Source organism: Struthio camelus, chromosome 26, assembly GCF_040807025.1.
Source record: "Struthio camelus isolate bStrCam1 chromosome 26, bStrCam1.hap1, whole genome shotgun sequence".
NCBI classification, from domain to species: Eukaryota; Metazoa; Chordata; class Aves; order Struthioniformes; family Struthionidae; genus Struthio; species Struthio camelus.
The window spans coordinates 2,949,561-2,970,108 of record NC_090967.1 but is presented as its reverse complement, the minus strand read 5'-3'; the positions used below and the strand labels follow the sequence as shown (position 1 = coordinate 2,970,108).

General features: G+C 49.3%; 2 protein-coding genes across 3 annotated transcripts in view; one reads left to right on the top strand and one right to left on the bottom strand.

The window, feature by feature from the left end:
* ATP8B3 (ATPase phospholipid transporting 8B3) overlaps positions 1-1,637 on the top strand; it is a 29,978-nt gene extending 28,341 nt beyond the window's left edge. Inside the window, exon 28 of the mRNA XM_068919710.1 lies at positions 426-1,637. Within this exon, the coding sequence (XP_068775811.1) occupies positions 426-662 (237 nt within the window). The 3' untranslated portion in view covers positions 663-1,637. The remainder of the gene's footprint in view (positions 1-425) is intronic.
* Positions 1,638-6,593: 4,956 nt separating this feature from the next.
* The window catches only part of ONECUT3 (one cut homeobox 3), a 39,453-nt gene continuing 25,498 nt past the window's right edge, over positions 6,594-20,548 (bottom strand). The window contains exon 2 of one of the 2 annotated variants that reach the window (XM_068920161.1): positions 6,594-7,192. In XM_068920161.1, coding sequence (XP_068776262.1) covers positions 6,942-7,192 — 251 coding nt within the window. In that variant the 3' untranslated portion in view covers positions 6,594-6,941. Of the gene's footprint in view, positions 7,193-10,907; positions 13,305-20,548 lie in introns of those variants that run through there. The other variant, XM_009685270.2, reaches the window with a different exon arrangement.

Sequence of the window (20,548 nt, the reverse complement as noted above, 5' to 3'; positions counted from 1 at the left end):
TGGCAGTTAGGAGGCAGCAGGGTCTGGTGCAGGTCTCTCTACCAAAGCCAGGGGCTGGTACTGTTCATGCCGCTATATGCAGTGGGTCACTGCAATCACATAGGAGCTTTGGTTTCCCTGTAGCTGCAGACATTCTTATCAGTGGAGAAATAAAGCCCTTGATTTTATCATACCTATTTCAGTGGTACAGAGAGGTCCCAGATGAGATCAGGATTGAGAATCCCAATCTCTAAGAGCTTCCAAGACGCCCAAGAGGGTCCCCATGTTATAGGTCACATCCCAGGGGCTCGGGCCATGGTGGAGCTGGAAGCCAAACTGCGTCTTGGTGAAAGCTCTCTCTTGCTCTCTCTGCATGCTGTCCCCCCTTGAGGCAGAGACTTGCCTGGGAGGCAGCTGCAGCCCTGATGTACCCCATCTCCTTGCAGAAGATCCGCTTGAAGACCAAGTGGGAGCCAGAGCCCTCAGTGGAGCTGCGTGCCCACATCCGCCGCAGCTCCTTCTGCCACCGTTCCAGCTACGCCTTCTCCCACCAGGAGGGCTATGCAGGTCTCATCACCCGAGGGGACAGCCTGCGCATGAAGGGCACACACAGCGCTGTCTTGAGTCTCCTTTGCCAAGAAACAATCCCTACTTCATCCTCCCTCCATGTGCCCTCCGCATAGCCAGTATGGCTGGGTTCACGATGGCCCCTGCTTAGGGCAGTGGAGTTTACTGTCCTTGGACACCAGCAAGGCACAGAACTAGCTGGATACCTCCTTCTCCAGGCATTTTTATTTCATCTTATTGGACTTTTTTAGGCTGCTGGAAAAGTGCCCGGTCACCTATCTCTTGAGAGAGCAACACCTCTGCCTGACAGCACAGCTTTATGGCCACGTGGGCAGCCCCTATGGCTGGAGAGAGGCTGGCTCAGCCCAGAGAACTGATTCTCCCAGGCACTGAGCCATGGGATGTGTCTGACTGTGCTCAGAGTGGCTCCATTTCTTGTGTGTGGTGTGCAGACCCTGTCGACTTTGCAGGAGCCATACAGCCATGGAAAGTGTCTCCTCCTAGCCAGAGGGTCTCAGGGCCTCGAACAGCACAGCAAGGACAGTTTCTTCCTTGCCACTGGTTGCTCTCTCCCTCACTCCAGGATGTCAATCTGCAGAAGATTAATTAAGTGGCTGATCTCGATTATTTTTATGTGACTGCAAGGATCATAGATCAGATCCAGCTGCCTTCCCGGCATGCTGGGCCAACTCCATTGCCTGCTTCCTCTGTGCGTCTTCCTTCATCACTGTTTCTCATCTTGCTCTTCATGTCCTTCTGCTGATTTGCCGCAGCGGATCGCTCTGGGTGGTCAATAATCCTGTGAAATGCTCCCCCAGCTGTAGACATTTGGGCCAGGTGCTGGATGGTAACTTGGTTTTGGAGGGAATCCATTCAACATACACGAAGGACAGAAGTGGGGACGGAAGGGGGAAGTGATTTGCTATACTTCAGTGCAGGTTTTGCACACACCTCATCTGCCAGATTGCACTTTATTAGCATCATTTAAAAAAATTCCCTCTTCTCTGGAGTGAATTCCTGAGTGCATTAAATGTTTCTCTGTCTTCTCCCAGAGAGTTTCCTAAGAATCAGTGTACTGTCCTGTTGGGCTTAAAAAACAAACAAACGAAAAAAAAAACCTCAGTGGTTTACGGGTGTAATGCTTTACAAATCTGTTCTGAGCTTCTCTCCTGTAAATCTCTGCTATGTGGAGCTAGCGACACCAGCTAACTTTCCATGAAGAAAGGTGGAAAAAAAGGGGCTGCCGGTGTCCCCACATCTCTGTTCCCTTGGTATGTACAACTGGTTCTTTATAACCTGACAGTGCTTTTGCCCCAGTAAAACGCATGGTAGAAAGAGGCATTCAGGTAAAAAGAAAATCAGCTGGCTGGGTCTGGGCCTCCCCACAGCACCCAAGACTTGATGTGACTTTTAATAAGTGCTTTAGGCTCATCTGCACTGAATTTGTGAGAATTAGTGTTTTCTTTGAGCCCTTTCCAGAAGACTGCTGGACTGTGCCAAGAAAGGAATAAATGTATCCGAGGAATAAATGTATCCCTGTGTCCTGGGGGAAGCTCTCATCCATGCAGATACAAGGTAGAAAATGCGGGAGAGAAACCTTTCCCATCCAGCTGGGATGATCCCCAAATCGGCATCCCGGTGCTCTCAAGCCTGGTAAAGAGTTGGTGCTGCCCAAGCAGGGAGAGTAGTTGAGATAGATAGATAAAATTGGGCTCGATTTGGGCTCTCTGGGTCCAACCCACAGTTCCTCACCCAAATCACCCCTACTCCTCCCCAAGCATGTTATGGGAGAACAGAGTGGAGTCAGGAGGGAACTGACCCACGTTTCCCTGCCCAAGGGCAATGAAAATTGCAAAAAGCTCACCAGAGAGGCAGAAAAATACCCTTGTGCACAAATTATTAAAAGCAACCATGACTTCAGACCCCTGCTTGTCTCTGCAGCTGGAGTACTTTTTAAGCAAGGGCACTTTGCAGACAAGCATCTGTATGTATCCAGGTGTGTGTGATAGGTGAATACAATACCTCTATGGTGTACAGGATATATATATAATAGGGATATGTGACTACAATACCTTTGTGGTATATAGGATATATATACCTGGGGCCATGGGTGCAGCCTCAGCTCTCGGCAGCATGACGAAAGGCCCCACCGACCTGCACCAGCGCGTGGGACACACACACTCCAGGGTGAATGACTAGAAAATAATTTATTGAAGAAACTAAAAGCTGCAGAAACTTACAACACAGTCATGACCAGTAAAGGATGAACAAATAGAGGGTTGTTTTTTTCTTTTAAAACCTGTTGACAGGCTGGAGTTAAGTTTCCTGGTAACTTCCCCTGCGTGAGTCATTGCAAAGAACAAGGACCAAACTCCAGAGCACACAGCACAGTTTGGATAAAGTGCCTGACACATAAGACTTTTTTTTTTGTTACCATTTGTAAATAGCTTAAACAAATATAATTGCAAGACACAGAGGAGTAATAATTGCATTTCGCTGTAGAGCAAAACCTATCCCATGAGATTAACAATGAAGCAGCAGCAAAAAAATAATAATAATTTAATTAGAAAGAAAAAGGTCATTTAAAAACTCAGATGCAGCCCTCGGCCAGCCAAACTGTGTGGGACGAGGGTGAGCGTTGCCTATTGCTATACCGAAAAATGAGCAATATTTTTCTTGAGGTGGTTGGACTGGCAAACCTCATGCTGTGGGTTCTTTCTGGCCAGGATTAATTCTGTTTGTTTTCTTCTTCTTTTTTTTTTTTTTTGTCTTTACAAATTTCAGAGGGAAAAAGAACTGACTTTTTTTATTTGCGATTTTAATTGCTTTACTTAAAAAACCCAAACAAATACATAGGTAAGAGAATTCTGCGCAGCAGAGTGTGTACGGCCAGCCTGATGCTTGGCTCTTGGAGCTTCCTTGGCTGCTTGTGTCCTATGAGACAAGGGAAAAGGAGTGACTCTGAGGTCGGCGGATGTGGTGACGACTTGGTCCAGCCTATGTGGTGCTGGCCCAGCCCAGCTGCATCTTTGCAGTGCCTGAAGCAACAAACTGGGTTAGGGAGAGATATAATAAGCCAGGGAGGATCTGATCCTCTCTCTCCTCCCTTCCCCACCCAGAACTTACTCTGTTGTAAAATCAGCTTTAATTAACTGCGTATAAACCTTTATCTATGGCTGTATCCACTGCGTTCAAGCAGGTTGGCTGCTTTGGTTGCACTGCCAGCCTCCTGAAGCTAATTAAATGGAGATGAATGGGATTTGAAGGATCGAACACAATGGGTTTGTACACCTTGGACCAAGCTGGTTTTGTTCTTCCACACGGCACGACAGTGGTGGCCCTGGGCTAGCGCAGGAGGGAGGAGGTATGGTCGGCCACCTGAGCCATGCAAGGCTCAAGGAGTCCTGTGCCACGGCTTGGAGATTTGCGCTGCTCTCCCAGCACTTGCTCAGAAACCTTTCCCCCAACATCCAGCCCATAGTGGGTCTTCCAGTGCTGTCTCAGACCCTAGGGTTCAAGACATTTGGGAAATCAGCCCGTGACACCAAGCCTCATCTCAGGGGATGGGGCAGCTGTTGAATGATCCAGCTCTGCCTCTGTAGGCTAGGTGCTGCTGACAGCATGTTGCCTCCATCAACCTCTTTGCCTCCTCTGCTTGCTTGAGTAGAAATGACCTAGTTCTAGGCGCATCCATGGGCTTCAGCTCCTTTCAGACAAGTGAGCTGGTGCAAGAAAAAAAAAGAAAACCCTCACCCTGATCCTTCCTGTCCCTGCAGTGTGCCTGGTTTAGCAGAAGACATGCAAGACCCTGGGCCAGTCAGTACCGAAGTCACATCAAGGGAAACAGAGCAATAAAAACTCAACTGGATGCTTTATAATGGAGCAACGCTGCCTATGGTCCAGTTTCAAACCTCCATGGTTTTTCCTTGAGCCCTTCATTACTTCTACTCTCTCAGCATGGCCAAAAACAGCACTTTCCTGCTAAGTATTTTGTTTTTCAACATGTACAAAAGCCATCAACTAAAAACTTTGACCAAAGAGGAAAAATAGACTGATCAAAGCTAGAAACAGAGTTTAGGAGGTTTTCACAAGTAGCAAAACGACCAAAATCTCTGAAATCTTCCACAGTTGAAAAATGACATGGTGGCTAGACTAAACTAGCAGGTCTCCAGCAGGAATCCACCCCACTGATCTCAGTGGGAGACGTCCGAGTGGGGCAGAATATCCCAGATTCCTCCTCCTCTTCACTCTCCATCAGCTGCTGGAGAGTGCTGGGTAGCCGATATGCAGACTCTTTGCTCTTCAACCATCCATATCAGGTTAGAACTATGCTCAATCCCTTTTCTGCAGGTCTCAAAGTGTGTTACTCAGCCCTGGATCACCATCTGTGTTTTTAGGAGCAGTCTGAGCTCATCTGTTGGTGGCACCCCCATTTCCCAGACTGTGCCATGCCAAGCTCAGGAAGGACCCGCACCATCCTCGCAGCATTTAACCTCGCAGGGCAGGATGGGTCCTTCCTTGGTGGAGGGGATTGCCTGTAGGTTGAGCCCACACCATGCCCCCATGTGGCCTGTTTTGCTCCTGCTCACCACAGTACGAAAATACCCTTCAGGTGCAACCCTGATCAAGAGAATTGTCTGTAGGACAGAGCTCCCATCGATTGTCTTACCTGCAGGGAAAAAAAATCTTTGGTATCATGGCAAGTTGCTCCTCAAGGCATTTTTGGTAGCTGTGAAGGTAGCAGGCAAGGCTGGATCCTGCAGGATCAGCCTGTTTTTGGTTGGTCCAGCAGGCTCTGGCTGATGGAGCCTCCATCTGGACCGTGTTCTTTGGGAACAGAATGCTGGAAAATGGGGGAAAGCATGTGGAATGATGCCACCCACAGCTCCTATCTCATCTTCTCTCAGCTTGGTCAATGCCAGCAGCATCAGTGGGTGCAAGGTCCAGGCACTGTCCCTTGGCACTTCTGAGCCCCCACTCTCAACTTCTCTGGGGTTTCCCAAGCCACTTGATTCATGCAACATGGTGGAAACCATCTTGTGTCTGTAAGGTCTGAGGACTTGTGGCTTCAGGTTGCATCCCAGCCATGCTTGATGAGACCTTTCTGTTGTTGGAAACAGGCTCTCTGAATGGTCTTATCCTCCAAGCACCGAAGTTTCTCATGCTAGGAAAGGTCTTGTAGGAGAAGATGGAGCAGAAAGAGGCATCCAGAGCTCCCTGGGGTATCCAAGGACAAGAGAAGGATTGGTTAGCAGGTTAATGGGGCTGCTGGAAGAAACCATAGAGATTGCGTCCTCCTAAAACCCAGGTCCTTTTCAGTGAATCCCGTCTCTCCTGTGCCCAGCTGATATTTATCATCTTGGTTAGCACTGGCTGTGAGGAAGGTGAAGGCTGCAAGGACACCGCATTAGATGAGGATTGAAGATAAAATCCTGTTTTGACTTTTGGGGGCCACTTTGGTGGGACTCAATGAAGCTGAGATGTCATTTTTTGCAGCTGGCTGAGGTTTATGTCCACATCTAGCAATGGAGGTGAAGGATGAAGTGGTGAAGTGGCAGGAAGAGGATGAGGAATCCACATTTTAAGGCAAATGCTCTTGTAATGTTGGGGAAGTAGAAAGAGGTAGTTAACACTACTTCTTCCAGATGCCCATCACCTCCCTGCCCCCCAAAGGTGCAACTAAGCCCTTATTTCTGCTCTTATTCCACCTTTAAACAAGGAGAGGAAGAAGGGGAGCAGAGGGAGGAAGGAGCAGGGGACAGAGCCCAGTTCAGGAGGCAGCTCTATGGACATTTGGGGAGAGCTCCCTGGCTCTACAGGGCAGCCAGAGGACCTCCGAAACCCCTCTGAGACCTGCTGGTGGGCTGGCGTCCTCCAGGACCTTTTCCAATTGGCTGGACTCCTCTTCCTCCTGCTTTTCCCCATCTGCCTATGTGCTGGGCTAGAGCAAGGCTGGGTGGTGGGGGAAAGCCCTGCATGAGCAGACACCATGTGCTGGGTGATGCCACTGACCCTAAATGAGTCCTTGTGGGGGAGGCCCACTGAAACAAGCATCTCCAGTTTGTTCCCAGAGCTGGACGGTCAGTGTCGATGCTGTGCCAGCTGCAGCTTCTGCAGCTCCTCTTTTTTGCAGGGTGGGAATCAGAGGCAGGTCTTTGAGGCCACCTGAAGGATGGACAATCGGTGTCCATGTCGCCTAGCCCGTCTCAGCCCTCATGTCCTTCTGGCTCAGGAGACCAACACGAGGGGGTGGAGCGGGTGTTCTTGGGGTGCTTAAGGGACATTTCCCTTGTCTCAGAGCACACGAGGAGCCCCACGGCTTTAGCTACACAGGTCATTGTGGCTGATTGTCTCTCTTTCTCTCTTACGCACAAAGACACTTGTGATTTGACACCTCAGTGGACAAACAGCTCTGGATAAAGCAGAAAAACCCCAAACCAAGGAAAGGAGCCAGACCCTGTGGGGTTGGTTTTGTGGGGAGGGGCCAAATAGGGTGAGAGGGCACACATGGCGGGGTCCCGTGACCCAGATACCCTTACCCTGTTTGCTGGGCACGGGGCCGCGCCATGTGCCCGGTCCTCCCCTGGCGTTGTCTTGCGAGTGTCCCTCCTGCCCCTTTGCTGCGCACGAGGGCTTCTTCTACCTTCTGGTGTTGGTACAACACAATTTTCACAGAAAGGAAAAAAAACAGACAAAGAAAAAACCAAAGGGATAAACAACAGATCTCCCATGATTGAGTGACTTGAAAACATGATCCATGCAGAGAAGTCCTAATCAAATGAAAACTTGAGGACAAAAAAGCACAGTTTGTCCCCTCCCGCTCCCACCCACCCTCCCCTCCCCGAATAATTATTACATTACTTCAAGAAAGAGTATATTTTTTCATGCATAAATCAAATTCTCATTTTGTCTTTTTTTTGTCTTTTTTTGTCTTCTTTAAATTACATTTGAACACAGAACACATATAATAAATACTCTTGTACGACATGACTCAGAGAAAAGTAACACATCTGAACGCAAAGGTATCGTCATCATTATTAGTTTTTCTTTTTTTTCTTTTTTTTAAAAGGACTTGTTTAAATATGAAATCTGTAAACTCCAAGGGTCCTTTTTTAAATCTTTCTCTCTCTCTCTTTCTCTCTCTCTTTCTCTCTTTTTTTAATCGTGAAACTAACCAGCTTTCATTTCCTTAACATTCAATATGTCTCCCACTGAACGCGTCAAAGAAATAAGAACATGCCGTCTTCTGCAAAATTATAATTTAACAGTATAAAGCTTCAAGTCACAAATTCCAAAAACTAGCTAAGTAATTTTTTTTTATCACATAAACTATACATTAAATATTTTGAGGTATTTCAGAGAACATTGTCAAAGGCTTGTAAGGTCTGTGCTGGGTGGAAAAGAAGGCTTTCTCCTGCATAGAGGAACGTCTTTGGTATCACAAGCCATGTGGGTATTAGGTAGGAGAGGGGTAGCACAGCCATGGGGTCGGGCAAGATCTGGCCAAGGCAATAATGTAGAGAGGGGAGAGGCGGGGAGATGGGGGCCAGGGAGGTGATGTGATTTGGGGATGCTCTAACCTGCTCTTTTGGGTTGCTCAGCCTGCAGGATGGAGGGATTGGCACGATCTCTGTGGTGCCCCTGGGTGCTGCTCGTGTGAGTGGGGCTGAGGCATGAATGTGGAAGCTCCTTCCAATCCAGGCTCAGCACCGTGGGGATTTTGACCCTGGGCAAGTTTGGTCCAACTCAAAAGGAACTGTTTCCCTTGAGTCGCCTTGTGCAGACCCTGTTTTGGTGGAGCAACCCCGTTCAGGAGAACACTTAAGCATGCGCTTGTGCTTGACTTTGATTTGAAGCTTTTGAGACTGCGTGCCTGCATAGGGACATTGCCTGAATTGGGGTTTGCTCCCAGCCTGCTGGGAAAGGGCCTCTCAGCTCCACAGCTCTGCAATGTCCAGGCCTTAAACAGGCAGGAATAGGAGACTGGCTGTTTCCGGTGTTTGTGCAACACCCAGTCAATCCCACATTCACTCTATGGCCAACGTGAATGAAATTGTTCAGCTCAAACTTTTCTTCTTCTCTAGGGAGGGACATGAGCTGCCCCGATCACGTCTGACCTCTGTGTTGATTTGCTGCTTTTTCAGTTGGAATATCTTCACTTAGAAAGACAGAGAAAGAAAAGAAAAAGGAGCCAAGTAGGTACAATTCAACCCAAAATTTCCCTAAAATAGACATTCTGGAGTTTTCATAGACGAGCAGCTTCTCCTTGCGGGGGCTGCTTCTGTTACCTTTTTAAAACAAACAAAATTCTTCATTTTATTTGGAACAAAATATTTCATTCAGTGCAAAATGGTGATTTTTTTTTTTTTAAAGCTTTTTGTGAACTGAAACAGTTTGAGCTGAATCAATCTCAGACCAGTAACGTGACCAAACTGGGAACTCTGGGACTTTACTGGTTGCATTTGCTATTTTTTGTCGAGTCCTGTATGACTGAAAGGTGCTTGCTGACTCCTGCCTCCAAGGTAGGGGGTAAAGGGTGCAATGAGGCTTTCACAGCCTCAACTGTCGGAGCAGATATTTTAGCCCATGAGGCCGAGCTCTGCTCCTCACCTCCAAAAACTGCTCGATGAAGACAGCGGTACAGAAGACACTTTCAGCTGTGTTGTGGGACTCCCCTCTGCAGTAGACTCATCTTGATGCTGCTGTGAGACCACTTCCCAGCACGACTGCGGAGTTGGGGAGCAGAAGAGACCCAGCTGCACCCCTCTTGCCCAATGGGCCAAAAATGCCCCATCAGGAACTTTAAAGAATTTCCTGCTCAAACGTTTCATTGCTCCAGACCATTCACTAAAAGAGGGCTTTGGAGAAAGCTGACAGTGAGACTTTGTGCTGGTCAGATGCCACGGTGTGGGCAGCAGCTCAGCAGGGTCCTCACCTGCTGTGTCTGCCTTTGCCTTTCCAGAAATGCCACAAATTCTGTCTGTGCTCACTAAACGGGAAACAAAGGCCCAAGTCTGAGCTGAGTGAGGAAGAAATATCCAGCAATGAACTATAGGCTTTCATCTCTTTGGCTTTTGAATGGTCCCAGAACTGAGCTCGGCTCGTGAAGGACATGGGGCAAACCCCTTCCACATTCCTACATTGATGCTCTGCGAGAAGGGCCAAAATCATGGATCAAGACACAAGTTCAATGCTCCTGGGGAAAAGCTAGGCAGGAGAAAGGGGTTGGATGCAGGGACTTTGAAGACCAGGCCAGGTTTGATGGCATGGGGAGATCCGAGAGGAGGAACACACAGGGGAAATAATGCACATTTCCTGCAATGGGATGAAAGGGAAGGATGCTTTCTATTATTTTAGGACAAGTTTTTTTTTTTCCTCCATCCCAACACCCAAAGACTACAAGAGTTGCCAGAATCCATCTGTTTGGAGAGCTGAGGTAATGGTGAGTCTTTAGGACAAAAGCAGAGGAGCAAAGAAATGGCCACACACCTTTGGTACAAGAAAAAGGCACTCATCTACCATGCTACCATCTCGGGGTCGCTTGCTCGCCTTCTCTCTCGCGCTCGCTCTCTGGGGACTCAAAAGGGCTGCAAGGAGGGATCCGGAGGGGTGGATGGTGGGTGGCCCCAGACGGGGCAGGGAGGTCTTAGCTGACCATCCCAAGGGTAGCAGGGAAAGTGGTGGTTCCAGCACAGACCAGACAAGGCAACAAAATCTTTGGTATCAGACGTGATTTTCAAATCACAAAAATTGAAAACTCAAGTGAGGTAGCCTTTATTCTCGGGTTCTCACTAGAAATGTCTTTGCATCCTTGAGGGCCTGTGGCATTTATACTTTTTTTTTCCTTTTCTTTTCTTTTCTTTTCTTTTCTTTTCTTTTCTTTTCTTTTCTTTTCTTTTCTTTTCTTTTCTTTTCTTTTCTTTTCTTTTCTTTTCTTTTCTTTTCTTTTCTTTTCTTTTCTTTTCTTTTATTTTTTTTTCCTTTTTTTCTGTGTGTTTTTCACTTCCCAAACCAAGGCCCCCTTCCTGGCTTTTCAGCCCTTGAATACTACTTGATGGGGTTCAGGGATCCACCACCATCGTCACCACGTCACAACAAGACAAGAAGAAACAACGTTAGGGGAAAATCAGTGGCAGGGAGCGGGGTCCTAGGGAATGAGATTTGCTTTGCCGTTAGTTTTTTTGGTTGTGGTTGGCAAAATACGCTGTGGCACCTGCCATTTCCCGGTCCTTCCTTCTCTCCACCTCTCTCTCCCACCCTCCCGCCCTCTCTTTCTAGCAGGAAATTGTTTCGGTTTGGTGTGACTGTGTCAAGTCTGGCACCCCCCCCACCCCCACCCAGCCCCTCCATCTCCCACTTTCCCCATGAGCTCTTTGGTAAAACTGTCTGAAAGACATCCCCTAACCTTGCTGGTGATTGCAACAGGTTAGGGCTGCATCTGCAGGGATCTTTCTTTCTCTCTTTCATTCTGTCCTTCCTCTTTTTGGGGGGATTTTTTTTTTTGGTGTACGTACACACATTTTTTTTCCTTCTTTCCTTCTTTTCAACAAGGTGCCTTCCTGTTACACAACAGATCGCTTTCAAAGTAAAGTGAATCAAAGAAACCATAGCGCTAGAACACAGATGGTACTATTTTACCCGCATAAATTCAATATTGTCCCTTTTTTGTGTGTTTGTTTTTGGAGGATTTTTTTTTTTCCCCAAGTGGTGGGGGAAGCAGGGGACCTTGCCTTCCCCTCCATCCCCAAGTCTCTCCCAGCCTCTTCCGGTCCCCGTGGCATCTTCTTCTCCCCCCCCAAGGAGGCCCGGAGTTTGGCAAGGTGCCTGCGAGGGCGGCTGCGTCCGTGGCTGGGGCAACGGCTGATTGTAATTGTTTGGCCTTGTGATTGCTTTTTATATGGCACAAGTCACCATCGAGAGCTCGGAGGAAACAATCATTTTGAAGCTAGTACCATTGCTCCAGAATTTCGCGTTTAAGGCAGGTTGTTAATTGGCACAAAAAAAAAAAATCTGTTGTCTTTTTGTAAGTTGCCGGTCTTTTCATTGAGCTTGTTTGGTAGATTTTTTTCTCCTTTATATTATTATTCCTTTTTGGTTTATTTTTCCCTTTCTCACACACAGGGCTTGATTTTGCAACCAGATCCGTGAGATTTGCTTCTTCCACCGTGCACCAACATTGCTTCCCCGGAGGGATTTTTGTTGTTTGGTTTTTGGTTTTTCAATTTCTTTGGTAGCAGAGATGAGGACAAAGGGCAGGGGACAACAGTGTGTGTGTCGAGGGGCAGATGGGGCAAGACACAAAGCCAACAAAACAGTGCTGTGTCTGAGTTCATTCCTCAACTGAAAAGTGAACCAGAAACCAAGCGGCGAATATGGTGGAGCCAGCCTGGCCCCCACTGAGCCAGTCACCAGGAAAGATCAGATCCTTCACTCGAAGTCTCTCCTCCCATCTCCTTTCAAACAATTCCTATTTAAATACCCGATTTCTGTACCTAAAATGTGCTTCTTGACCTGCTTGGGCTCTAGGCAACACAGTGCAAGCTGCAGTCCCCTGCCTCTGGCTGCTGGGCTGCAGTGTGGCACTCAGAGAAGCTTGGGTGTGCAGCGGCGGTGGCGGGTGGCCACAGCAACGCGGTGCCTCCGCCATCTCCTTTGCCATGGAGTTTGTCTGGGAGGGACCCAGGGGACAGGTGCTCTCATAGGTTGGGGTGTGCATGTGCATGGGGACTCGGGGCCAGCAGGTGGTGGGTGCTCTTGGGGGCGTTGCAGGGTGGGTGAGAGGAAGGTGACTGTGGAGGAGACCGAAGCACCCGGGAGTGCAGGGAAGCCTTTGAGCAGGTTTCCCAAAGCTTCGAGTGGGAGAGAGGGCCTGGCTGCTTTGGGACACCCTGCTGCACCTTAGCTTGTAGAAAGCTTCAAGAACCAGAGACTGCAGCCATGGAGAGTTTTCCCTGCTTGTCTCTCCTTAAATCATATGGGTTTTGGCCCCAGTTTGTTGGGGTTGTGCTGCTGCCTGGCCCCATGGCTCCACCTCTTGTATCTCACCCACCTCCACCACAGTGGCCCTGGTGGGCACCTTGAGGTTGGGAGGACTGGAGGGGATGAGGTGCCCCTCTCCTCGAGGGTTGGACCCTGGTGGGTGGGTGAAGACAAGGTTTTGTGGCAAGGATGCTTCAAAAACAGCACCTTGCCCTCTCCCTCCATGTCATCTTTCACTCCACTGGGGGTTTCCTCCCAGCCTTCCTGCTGGAGAGAAACTGAACCAGTTGCAAACCCTTCCCCTCCTCCATGAGCTTGGAGGATACAGCAGCAGGACGTGACAGAGGGTTTGGGAGGCCAACGGACTTGCAGTGCCCAAGAGTACCCACCCCAGTCAGCTCAGCCGCTGGGGGTATGCGTGTAAGTTTGGGGTTGGCTTTGTCATGAGGAGGATGTCCGGGAAAGGGCAGGGAGGGCTGGGGGACATCATGCTTTGGAGAAAGTGCTTGTAGAAGAAGAAGGGACTCCAGGGTTGGTGCCTGGCTCCTCCTGCCAGCGGTTCATACACCGCCGGCGGGCATTCATGAAGAAGTTGCTGACGGTGTTGAGCTCCAAGCCGAGTTGCTGTGAGATGGTCATCTGCATTTCTTTGGATGGGCGCTTGTTCTCCTTGAAGATGGCAATCAGGGTGCGGCGCTGGAGGTCCGTGAAGACCAGCCGCTGCTTCTTGGGCTGCAGGCTCCTGTCTTTCTGCTGCTCTTGCTCTTTGCGTTTGCAAGCTAGATGTTCAAAAGAGAGAATAGGGCCATTAATTGGCGCTGACCAACCTGGCCTGCTTCTAGATTGCCTGGCTGCCTCCCCAAACCAGGCCCTTCCCTCTAGTAAAGCTGCCAGCTTTTTGCCCACCTCTCCCTTGGCTACCTTCCTCCTCTTCTACCCTTTGCCTCCTGGGCTTCTGCTGAGATGGGACAACAGCCCTTTTCAACTTAAGTCTGAGAAAAGCTCAGGTGAAACCTAGCATCCTTGGGAAAAGCTGAAGTCTCAGAATCTCCTGCTAACCCTGGAACTAGAGGCAGATGAAACTTCTGGCCTGCCCCTGCTCTCACTGCCTGGTTACTGGGACCTGCTCTATTGCTAAATCTTGGGGGTCGTCCATGAGCCTCCCTCCCTCCCTCGCACTCTGGCATGGGCTCCATTGCCTCTTCCTCGTGTCTGCTGATCTTGCTGGAGGACTCAGGGAACCAGTGTCTCTTGGCCATTGCATCCAGCTGCCAACTCCAAACCGGCAGGGAATGCTGGGGATGGGGATGGTATGACACATCTAGTCTGCAGCGAACACATCTCATGACAGAAAGAGGGGAACAAGCATCCTTGTTTCAGCCTGATCGGGAAAGGGGTTTTCCTGTCTCCTGAGGCTGAAGAACAGCCTCAGTGGTCTGAAACTCCAGGAAATTCAGGCTTCCCTACATGCCTTTGCTATCGTAGCCTTCGAAACATGTGTCAGGTTGAACCAGTACCTAATTATAATCTTCCCTACTGATTTGGTTTGAGCAGTGGGTCAGGACAGAGGTGCTGTCTGCTTTGAGTGACAAATGTAAACTGGGTGTGGGGAACCGGGAAAGCCCCTGTGACGTCTCTATGCTGTGTGTAAAAAATGGAAGGACATGGCTAAACAGAATTTTGTAAATATATGAATTTTAATTGCAGGAATATCAAGCTCTGTTGGTGGAAGCGGTGGGAACAGGGGTCCTTTTCTACAATATTTTCCTGGAAAGTTAAAGACTCATAGAATAATTGAGATTCATACAGTTTGCTGGTCTAGCACCTACTTGAAGCAGGGCCAATCTCAAAGCTACATTGAACTTCAAGGTGAGATCACGGTGCTCAGGGTCTTGTCTGGGTCAGGACTTGGCTGGATATGCATGGGCACTGCTGGAGCACAAGGTGCCCATGGACAGGTCAGAGCACGGATCCAGCTCTCCAAGGCTGGGGACACACCATTTCCTCCAGAGAGCTCAGAAAAAAAGTCAGGATATTGCAGTCTAAACCTTTCTAAGGAGAGCCCACTCTTGCCCCAAACAGAGAAGCAGTTTTCAACCCTTTAGGGTTTTCGGTTTGGATCTTCGGAACGATTTTGCAGCAAGGGTGTAGGTCCTTTGTTTGCTCTCCACAGGCTGCCAGATGACAGATGGCAACTTGCTTCTCTTAGGCACTTCCAGGAGCCTCTTACATTTGGTGCACAGCCCTCCAAGAGCCCAGAGGTCAAGGCTGAAAGCCGCTGCCACAGTGATGGGATGGCTGCTTGGGTCCCTGGGCCGATGATTGTTCCCCTCTGGCTAACTACCTTTCCTGCTATACAAACACACCTCTTATTTCCAGGTTCAGCAAAACAGCAGGCAGCCATTATAGCCTTTTCTGAATCTGGAAAAGGAGGAGTAAGGGGCGTGTGTTTAAAATGCAAATTACTTCTTCCTAATTAGAGAAAAAGCAAGGTATTTTCTTCACTTTTTCTTAAGCTCACCTGCACTACCGTTCCTCTTTACACCATAGGCACCTTGAACTAAGAGTGAAGGACAATATCCACCACTTCCACCCAAAGCTGGAGAGATTTAGAGCTCAGTGTTGCATTTTTGACAGGTAATTCATCCAACAAATTTAACCCTTTTTCCCTGGCTGCTGGTCACTGTCCTGGCCTCATTCCAGTTTGGGCTGCAGAAGTCATTTGCTCTGTTCCTGCTTGGCTCAGTGCATGGGGTAGGGGACAGAAGATAGCAGGACTGGCATGACCAAAACATTAAAATTAAATCAGTTATCCCTGATAAAGATGGTTAGAGGAAATCCTTCTCCCCCTCCCCTTTCTCCCCCCCCACAGGTTTTGCAAAAGGCCCTGAGTTCAGAGGCTGGAAACCATCATTCTAACGGATAAGGGACAGTTTCAGCCCTGGTGGTGTTGGGGGAGCCTGTTCCAGGGGTACCTTACTCAAACAGCCAGGAGAGAATGGTTTAGTGGAAACCTACCCTATGACCATCAGATGCTTGCAAAAAGAACAAACAAAAAAAGCCTTTATAGAAAATTTGACTTTTTTCCACACATGAATTAAAAGAACCCCCCAAACATACCCCCAAAACCCAACCAACAAGCAGAAAAAGTCCCTCCCCCTTGTGATGTGCACATTCAGAGCAGCACATATTCACCCTGATGAACCCCTCACCCACTCTCACACCCCCTCCTGGCATCTGCCTGGCATGCTCAGTCTGTCCCATACTAGCTTTGCTGGCAGGACCTTGTGCTGCCAGCGGGCACCTCACATCCGTCCCACGAGCACAGCTGGGCCACAGCACTCCAGTCAGGCAGGCAGGGGGCTGCAAACCCTGCACAGCCTGCAGCCCCTCTCTGACCAGCCTGGCTCCCCTTATATGGCCTGGGAATGTGTTGGCCTGGCTCTAGGTTAACTTAGGGAGGGGGAGAGACATCTCATCTACCTATAACAACCTAAAAGTGAGTGCCTAGTTTAAGGTAGACACTGCATTTTCCTCTAGTCATCTAATGAGAGATGCAAGCGGTCCACTCCTGGCACGTGGCAGGTGCCCGCACCTGGGGGCAGCATGTGCTGGACCCAGCTTTGGCTCTGCACTGGGGACCCGCTGCCCCATGGCATCACCAGAGGCACCTCCTGCCATCCCTGCCCCATCTTCCACGTGTGGAGGAGCTCAGCCCCAGCTCAATGTGCAGCTAACCTGCTTGGGACTCCCAGAGGATCCAATAGAAACCATCTCTGTATCTCTATACTTGATACATATCATGCATATATAACTGTCCATATGTATGTAAATATGTGCAAAAATAGCTATATCTATCTCCCCACGGGAAATGTCAAGTGATGTGTTAGTGCAGGCATCCTTTGCAACATGTGCTAACCCAGTTATAACCACAGTAAAGCCACCGGGATCCAGGTTGTCCTCCTTCACTCTCATGTATCAGCACCTGGTCCCATCAGCGGTATCAGGTAGCCAACCTGTGAGCCAGCATTTCAAGTTTTCAAACCCACATTTTTTTCCCCACTCAATTATTAGGAGTAATTATTACTAACCAGTCGCCCACTAATAACTGACAGCTCTGAGGCAAAACCTAGCAATCATGGTGTTGCTGGTAAAACTGTGACCCAGCATTAATGCCAGCACTAAGCATTGCTGAGACAGAGATAATTTGAAAAGGGAGGTTTGGAGTGGTGAGGGCTACACACCCCGCTGCAAGAGTGGGGATGCAGCAGAGTGGCTGCAGGGCTCCAGGCTGAGGAATCTGGGTTTTCCTCCAGTTTGACCTGCTTGGGTAGGATGTGATTTTCTGGGACAAGAAACGGGGTTCTGTAGATGAATGGGTCCATCTGGGAGAAAAGGGCCATAAGGGCTCCCACAGCATCCTCTCTCCAAACCGACAGGGCGCACAGAACTGAGCAGCACACGGCCTGGTGGGGGGACTCTGACACCCTGCTCTGCACCCTGCACAACCTCCTACTTATTTTTGGCCAGTGGCATGGAACTGTGGGCAGCAACACCAGAGGTGGATGGGTCCCACATTTCCTGTGCTTGTTTGTTTATTTATTAATTTATTTTTCTGCTGACGCAGCCCAACACCCCTCTTCCCAGTTCAATCTAATTACAGCTCCACACAACAGAAATCAATAGTGATGCTAGTCAGATCTATTTACAGTGGCCATCAACCCCCTGGCAGAGGCTCTTTTCTATTCCTCATCCCCTGGCCATTGCTTTCCTGGGGGGGGGGGGGGGGGGGTCTCACTTGCCGGACCCTGGCTGGGGCCATCTGAGCATACCGGAAAGTGCTGCAGTGGGAGAGGGCTGGGGGCACAGCTTTGACTCTCACCCCGGCTGTCATGGGGGAGGTTTTCCTCTGTGCTTCAAAATCCCTTTTTCAAGGCCCAGACTATGAACGACTCATTCTTCGCTTGATGCTTTTCTTCACCTCCCTCCCTCTGGAGCTCTCTGGGCTTGTCTCCTCTCCCTGGGGACTAGGACATGCTTCGGGGGCGCTTCTACCTCTTCCCCTGAGTTATTTCCCCAGCTAACACCCAAAGTACAGGGTTTATTCCCTGACTTGTCCTGCTCCCTGGCTCTCCTGTGGCGCAGGGGACCCTGACAGTACCTGGACCAAGGCTGGGGGAGAAGGACTGGTGTTCTCCATAGCCTCAGGGCATAGACTGTGTGGATACTCTGATGTCTAGTAAGGGCTTGAGCTCACACATCCCCCCATGGAGATCTCTCTCTTCTCTCCTTCTCTCTCCCCAGCCACTTTGACAAAACGTGCACTTCTGAGACCTCAACAGCGCAACCAGCGCAACCAGGTTTGGCTGCGATCGGCCAACAAGTGCAGAAGTTGCAAGGAAGGACTGGCAGACATGCATTTGCACAGGGCAGTTGCATAGACCCCACTTCTTCCGCACACCAGGCACACAGCCCTAGTGTGTCCTCATCACCAAGATAGCTGATCTGGCTGCAGATAAACCTCAGGGAGCAGCGCCAAAGGAAGGACCTTAGAAGGCAAACTGTGAGGAAGACCTCTGAAAGCAAAGGCATCCTGCCTGCTTCCCCCAGAGGAGCTTCTGCTCAGGCTTTCTACCTCCCTGGAGACTTATGTCAGAGGGACAGCGTTTTCCTTGACTTAACCTTGACAGCTCAAAGCAAAATATCTCCCAAATCATTTCTAAAGGGACATAATAGAGACAATCAAACGGCTGCTGTTCAGAAGCTGCGATTATGCCTCGCAGCGTGAACTCCGTGAAGCATTTAACTAATACCTGATGGCTTTGCAGGCTTCCGCAGCCTGCCAGACAGTGGTTTCTCTATTATACCCGCAAACCTCTGTTTTCTCAGCCCCAGCGTGCTCTCCCTCTCCATTCAGTTGCAATACAACCTGCAATTTTCTGCCCACTTTGCTTAAGTGCTGGTGATTTGTTGAAATCACAAAAGACAGCCAGGGCCTTTCAGAGCCAGCATGCTGGCTGCAAGCGAGGTTAGGAAAAAAATCACCAGCTTTTCTCTTTTTCTCTCTGTCAAATTGTCTTGTAGCAGTGTGAGGGGAACAGTGAAGCATTTAGACACTCAAAGGGAGGTGGAGGGAGGGATGGAGAAGGGTTATCTGAATGTGGCCGATCTGGCTGGGACAGGTTTCCTTGGTGCAGAGGCAGGACAGGCTTGTTTCACTGGTGGGCACCAGGTGGAAAATGGCACTGAGCGAAGCTGGCATCTCTCCATGCTAGACTGCTGCCTTTGAGATGGGTCCAGCCCCTGCGGCACTTCCTTTTGCCTCAATTTCCCCTCTCCTTGAAGGGGCAGAGGGAACCCAATCTCTTTCGCAGAGAGGGGGAGCATTTGGCAGTAGGGCTGGGCAATAGGTGTTATTGTTTCAGCATTTTGGAAGGTTTCGGGGGCTGCAGCTCTGAGTAAACTGGAAATAACCCAGTGCCTCCCATGGCAAAGCAGGCTTTGAGTCTGAGCCAATTGCCAGCTAGGAAGATTCAGTGCTGATGGGTGAGCAACATACAATGTGGGGAAAAAAAAGTGCTCAAAAACCAGTAAACAACTTAATTTTTGCCTTTCTTCTTGTTGAAACTCCATTCGGTTGCAAGAACTAATGAACAGATAGGCAAAGGGGATTTAGTGTTAACCACACAACTCTTCAGCCCACCTCAATGAAGGCATAAGCGTTTGCTGTGAACAAGGTTTCAGATCACAACTGAGAACCTAGAAAACAGCAGGTTTCAATCTTGGCCACTTGCAATACTCATCCAAGTCTCTGTGCTGAGTTTTGTACTGAACAGAGCAGCTCAGGAGCAAAAGCAGAAGGCAACAGGAGACGATAGAAATACAAATCTTTGCAGGCTCAAAAAGTCCCTCACAGCATGAAAAAAAACGAGGGAAAATCATTCCCCCAGTATTTCCAAAGAAAAGCCGCATGGGAGAGGATAGCACCATTTTAAAGGCTTTTTTCATCATGAAAAGAGCAGTTTGGGACGCTTTCCATTTCAGTTGTTTTCCTCATAAAATAATTAAAATCATCACGAAAACCAACACTGCTGATTTCAACAGAAGTCAAAGAATTTCAATGCAAAACAGAACTTGAGCAGCCCTAGGGACAGCCTGGGTCACTCAGCTGGTGCTAAGGGCTGTTTGCACCAGAGGAGGATGCATGCCGTGGTGGCCATCACTGCCTGGACCACACCTGCATGCTACTGGACACCTGCTCTTGTCGAAAGTTGTTTCTCACTGCCAGGAGGACAGAAGGCCATTGCCCTGCTGTCACCCACCATAGCAGGGCACACAGAGCCCTGACTCTCCTCCTTCAGGGCAGTGCTGCCTCGTGCCCCCACGTGAGGTTTCCCTAGGCCCTGAGTGAGATGCAACAGTGATGGAACGGATGGGTGAAGAAGGTGCAAGCCTGCCTCTTGCACACACACAATTGCACCGTTTCACATACCCACTTGCCCCCAGTAGGGACAAGGCATCTGTCTTGCTGCTTGTCCTCCCCCACCACCCTGCAACATTGCAGCCCTGCAACCATGCAGACTTCAAGAGAGCAGGACGTTTCAAAAGTTCCTGGGAGTCCTACAGCATCCAATACCTTTGAACCATGCTGAACTAAAATTGCCACACTCTAGAAACCACCAGATCTAGAAACCCACAGGCCATCCAGAGCTAGGAGAACTACCTATTAGGAAATGCAATGTGTCTACAGAGCTACAGCCTCATTGACCCTGCCAGCTCAGAGCAGAACGGGTGGGCTCTGCTCCCTCAATATCAGATCTGGGACATGTTGGACATGTTGTCTACACTTGGATAAGTTGCTATGTTGGGCACAAAATGTTTGGGAAATCACAGAATCACAGAATGGTTTAGGCTGGAAGGGACCTCTGGAGATCATCTAGTCCAACCTCCCTGCTCAAGCAGGGTCCTCTGGAGCATAAGACCTCTCCTGTTAGTGACAAAACCAGTCACCAGGCTGCAAATA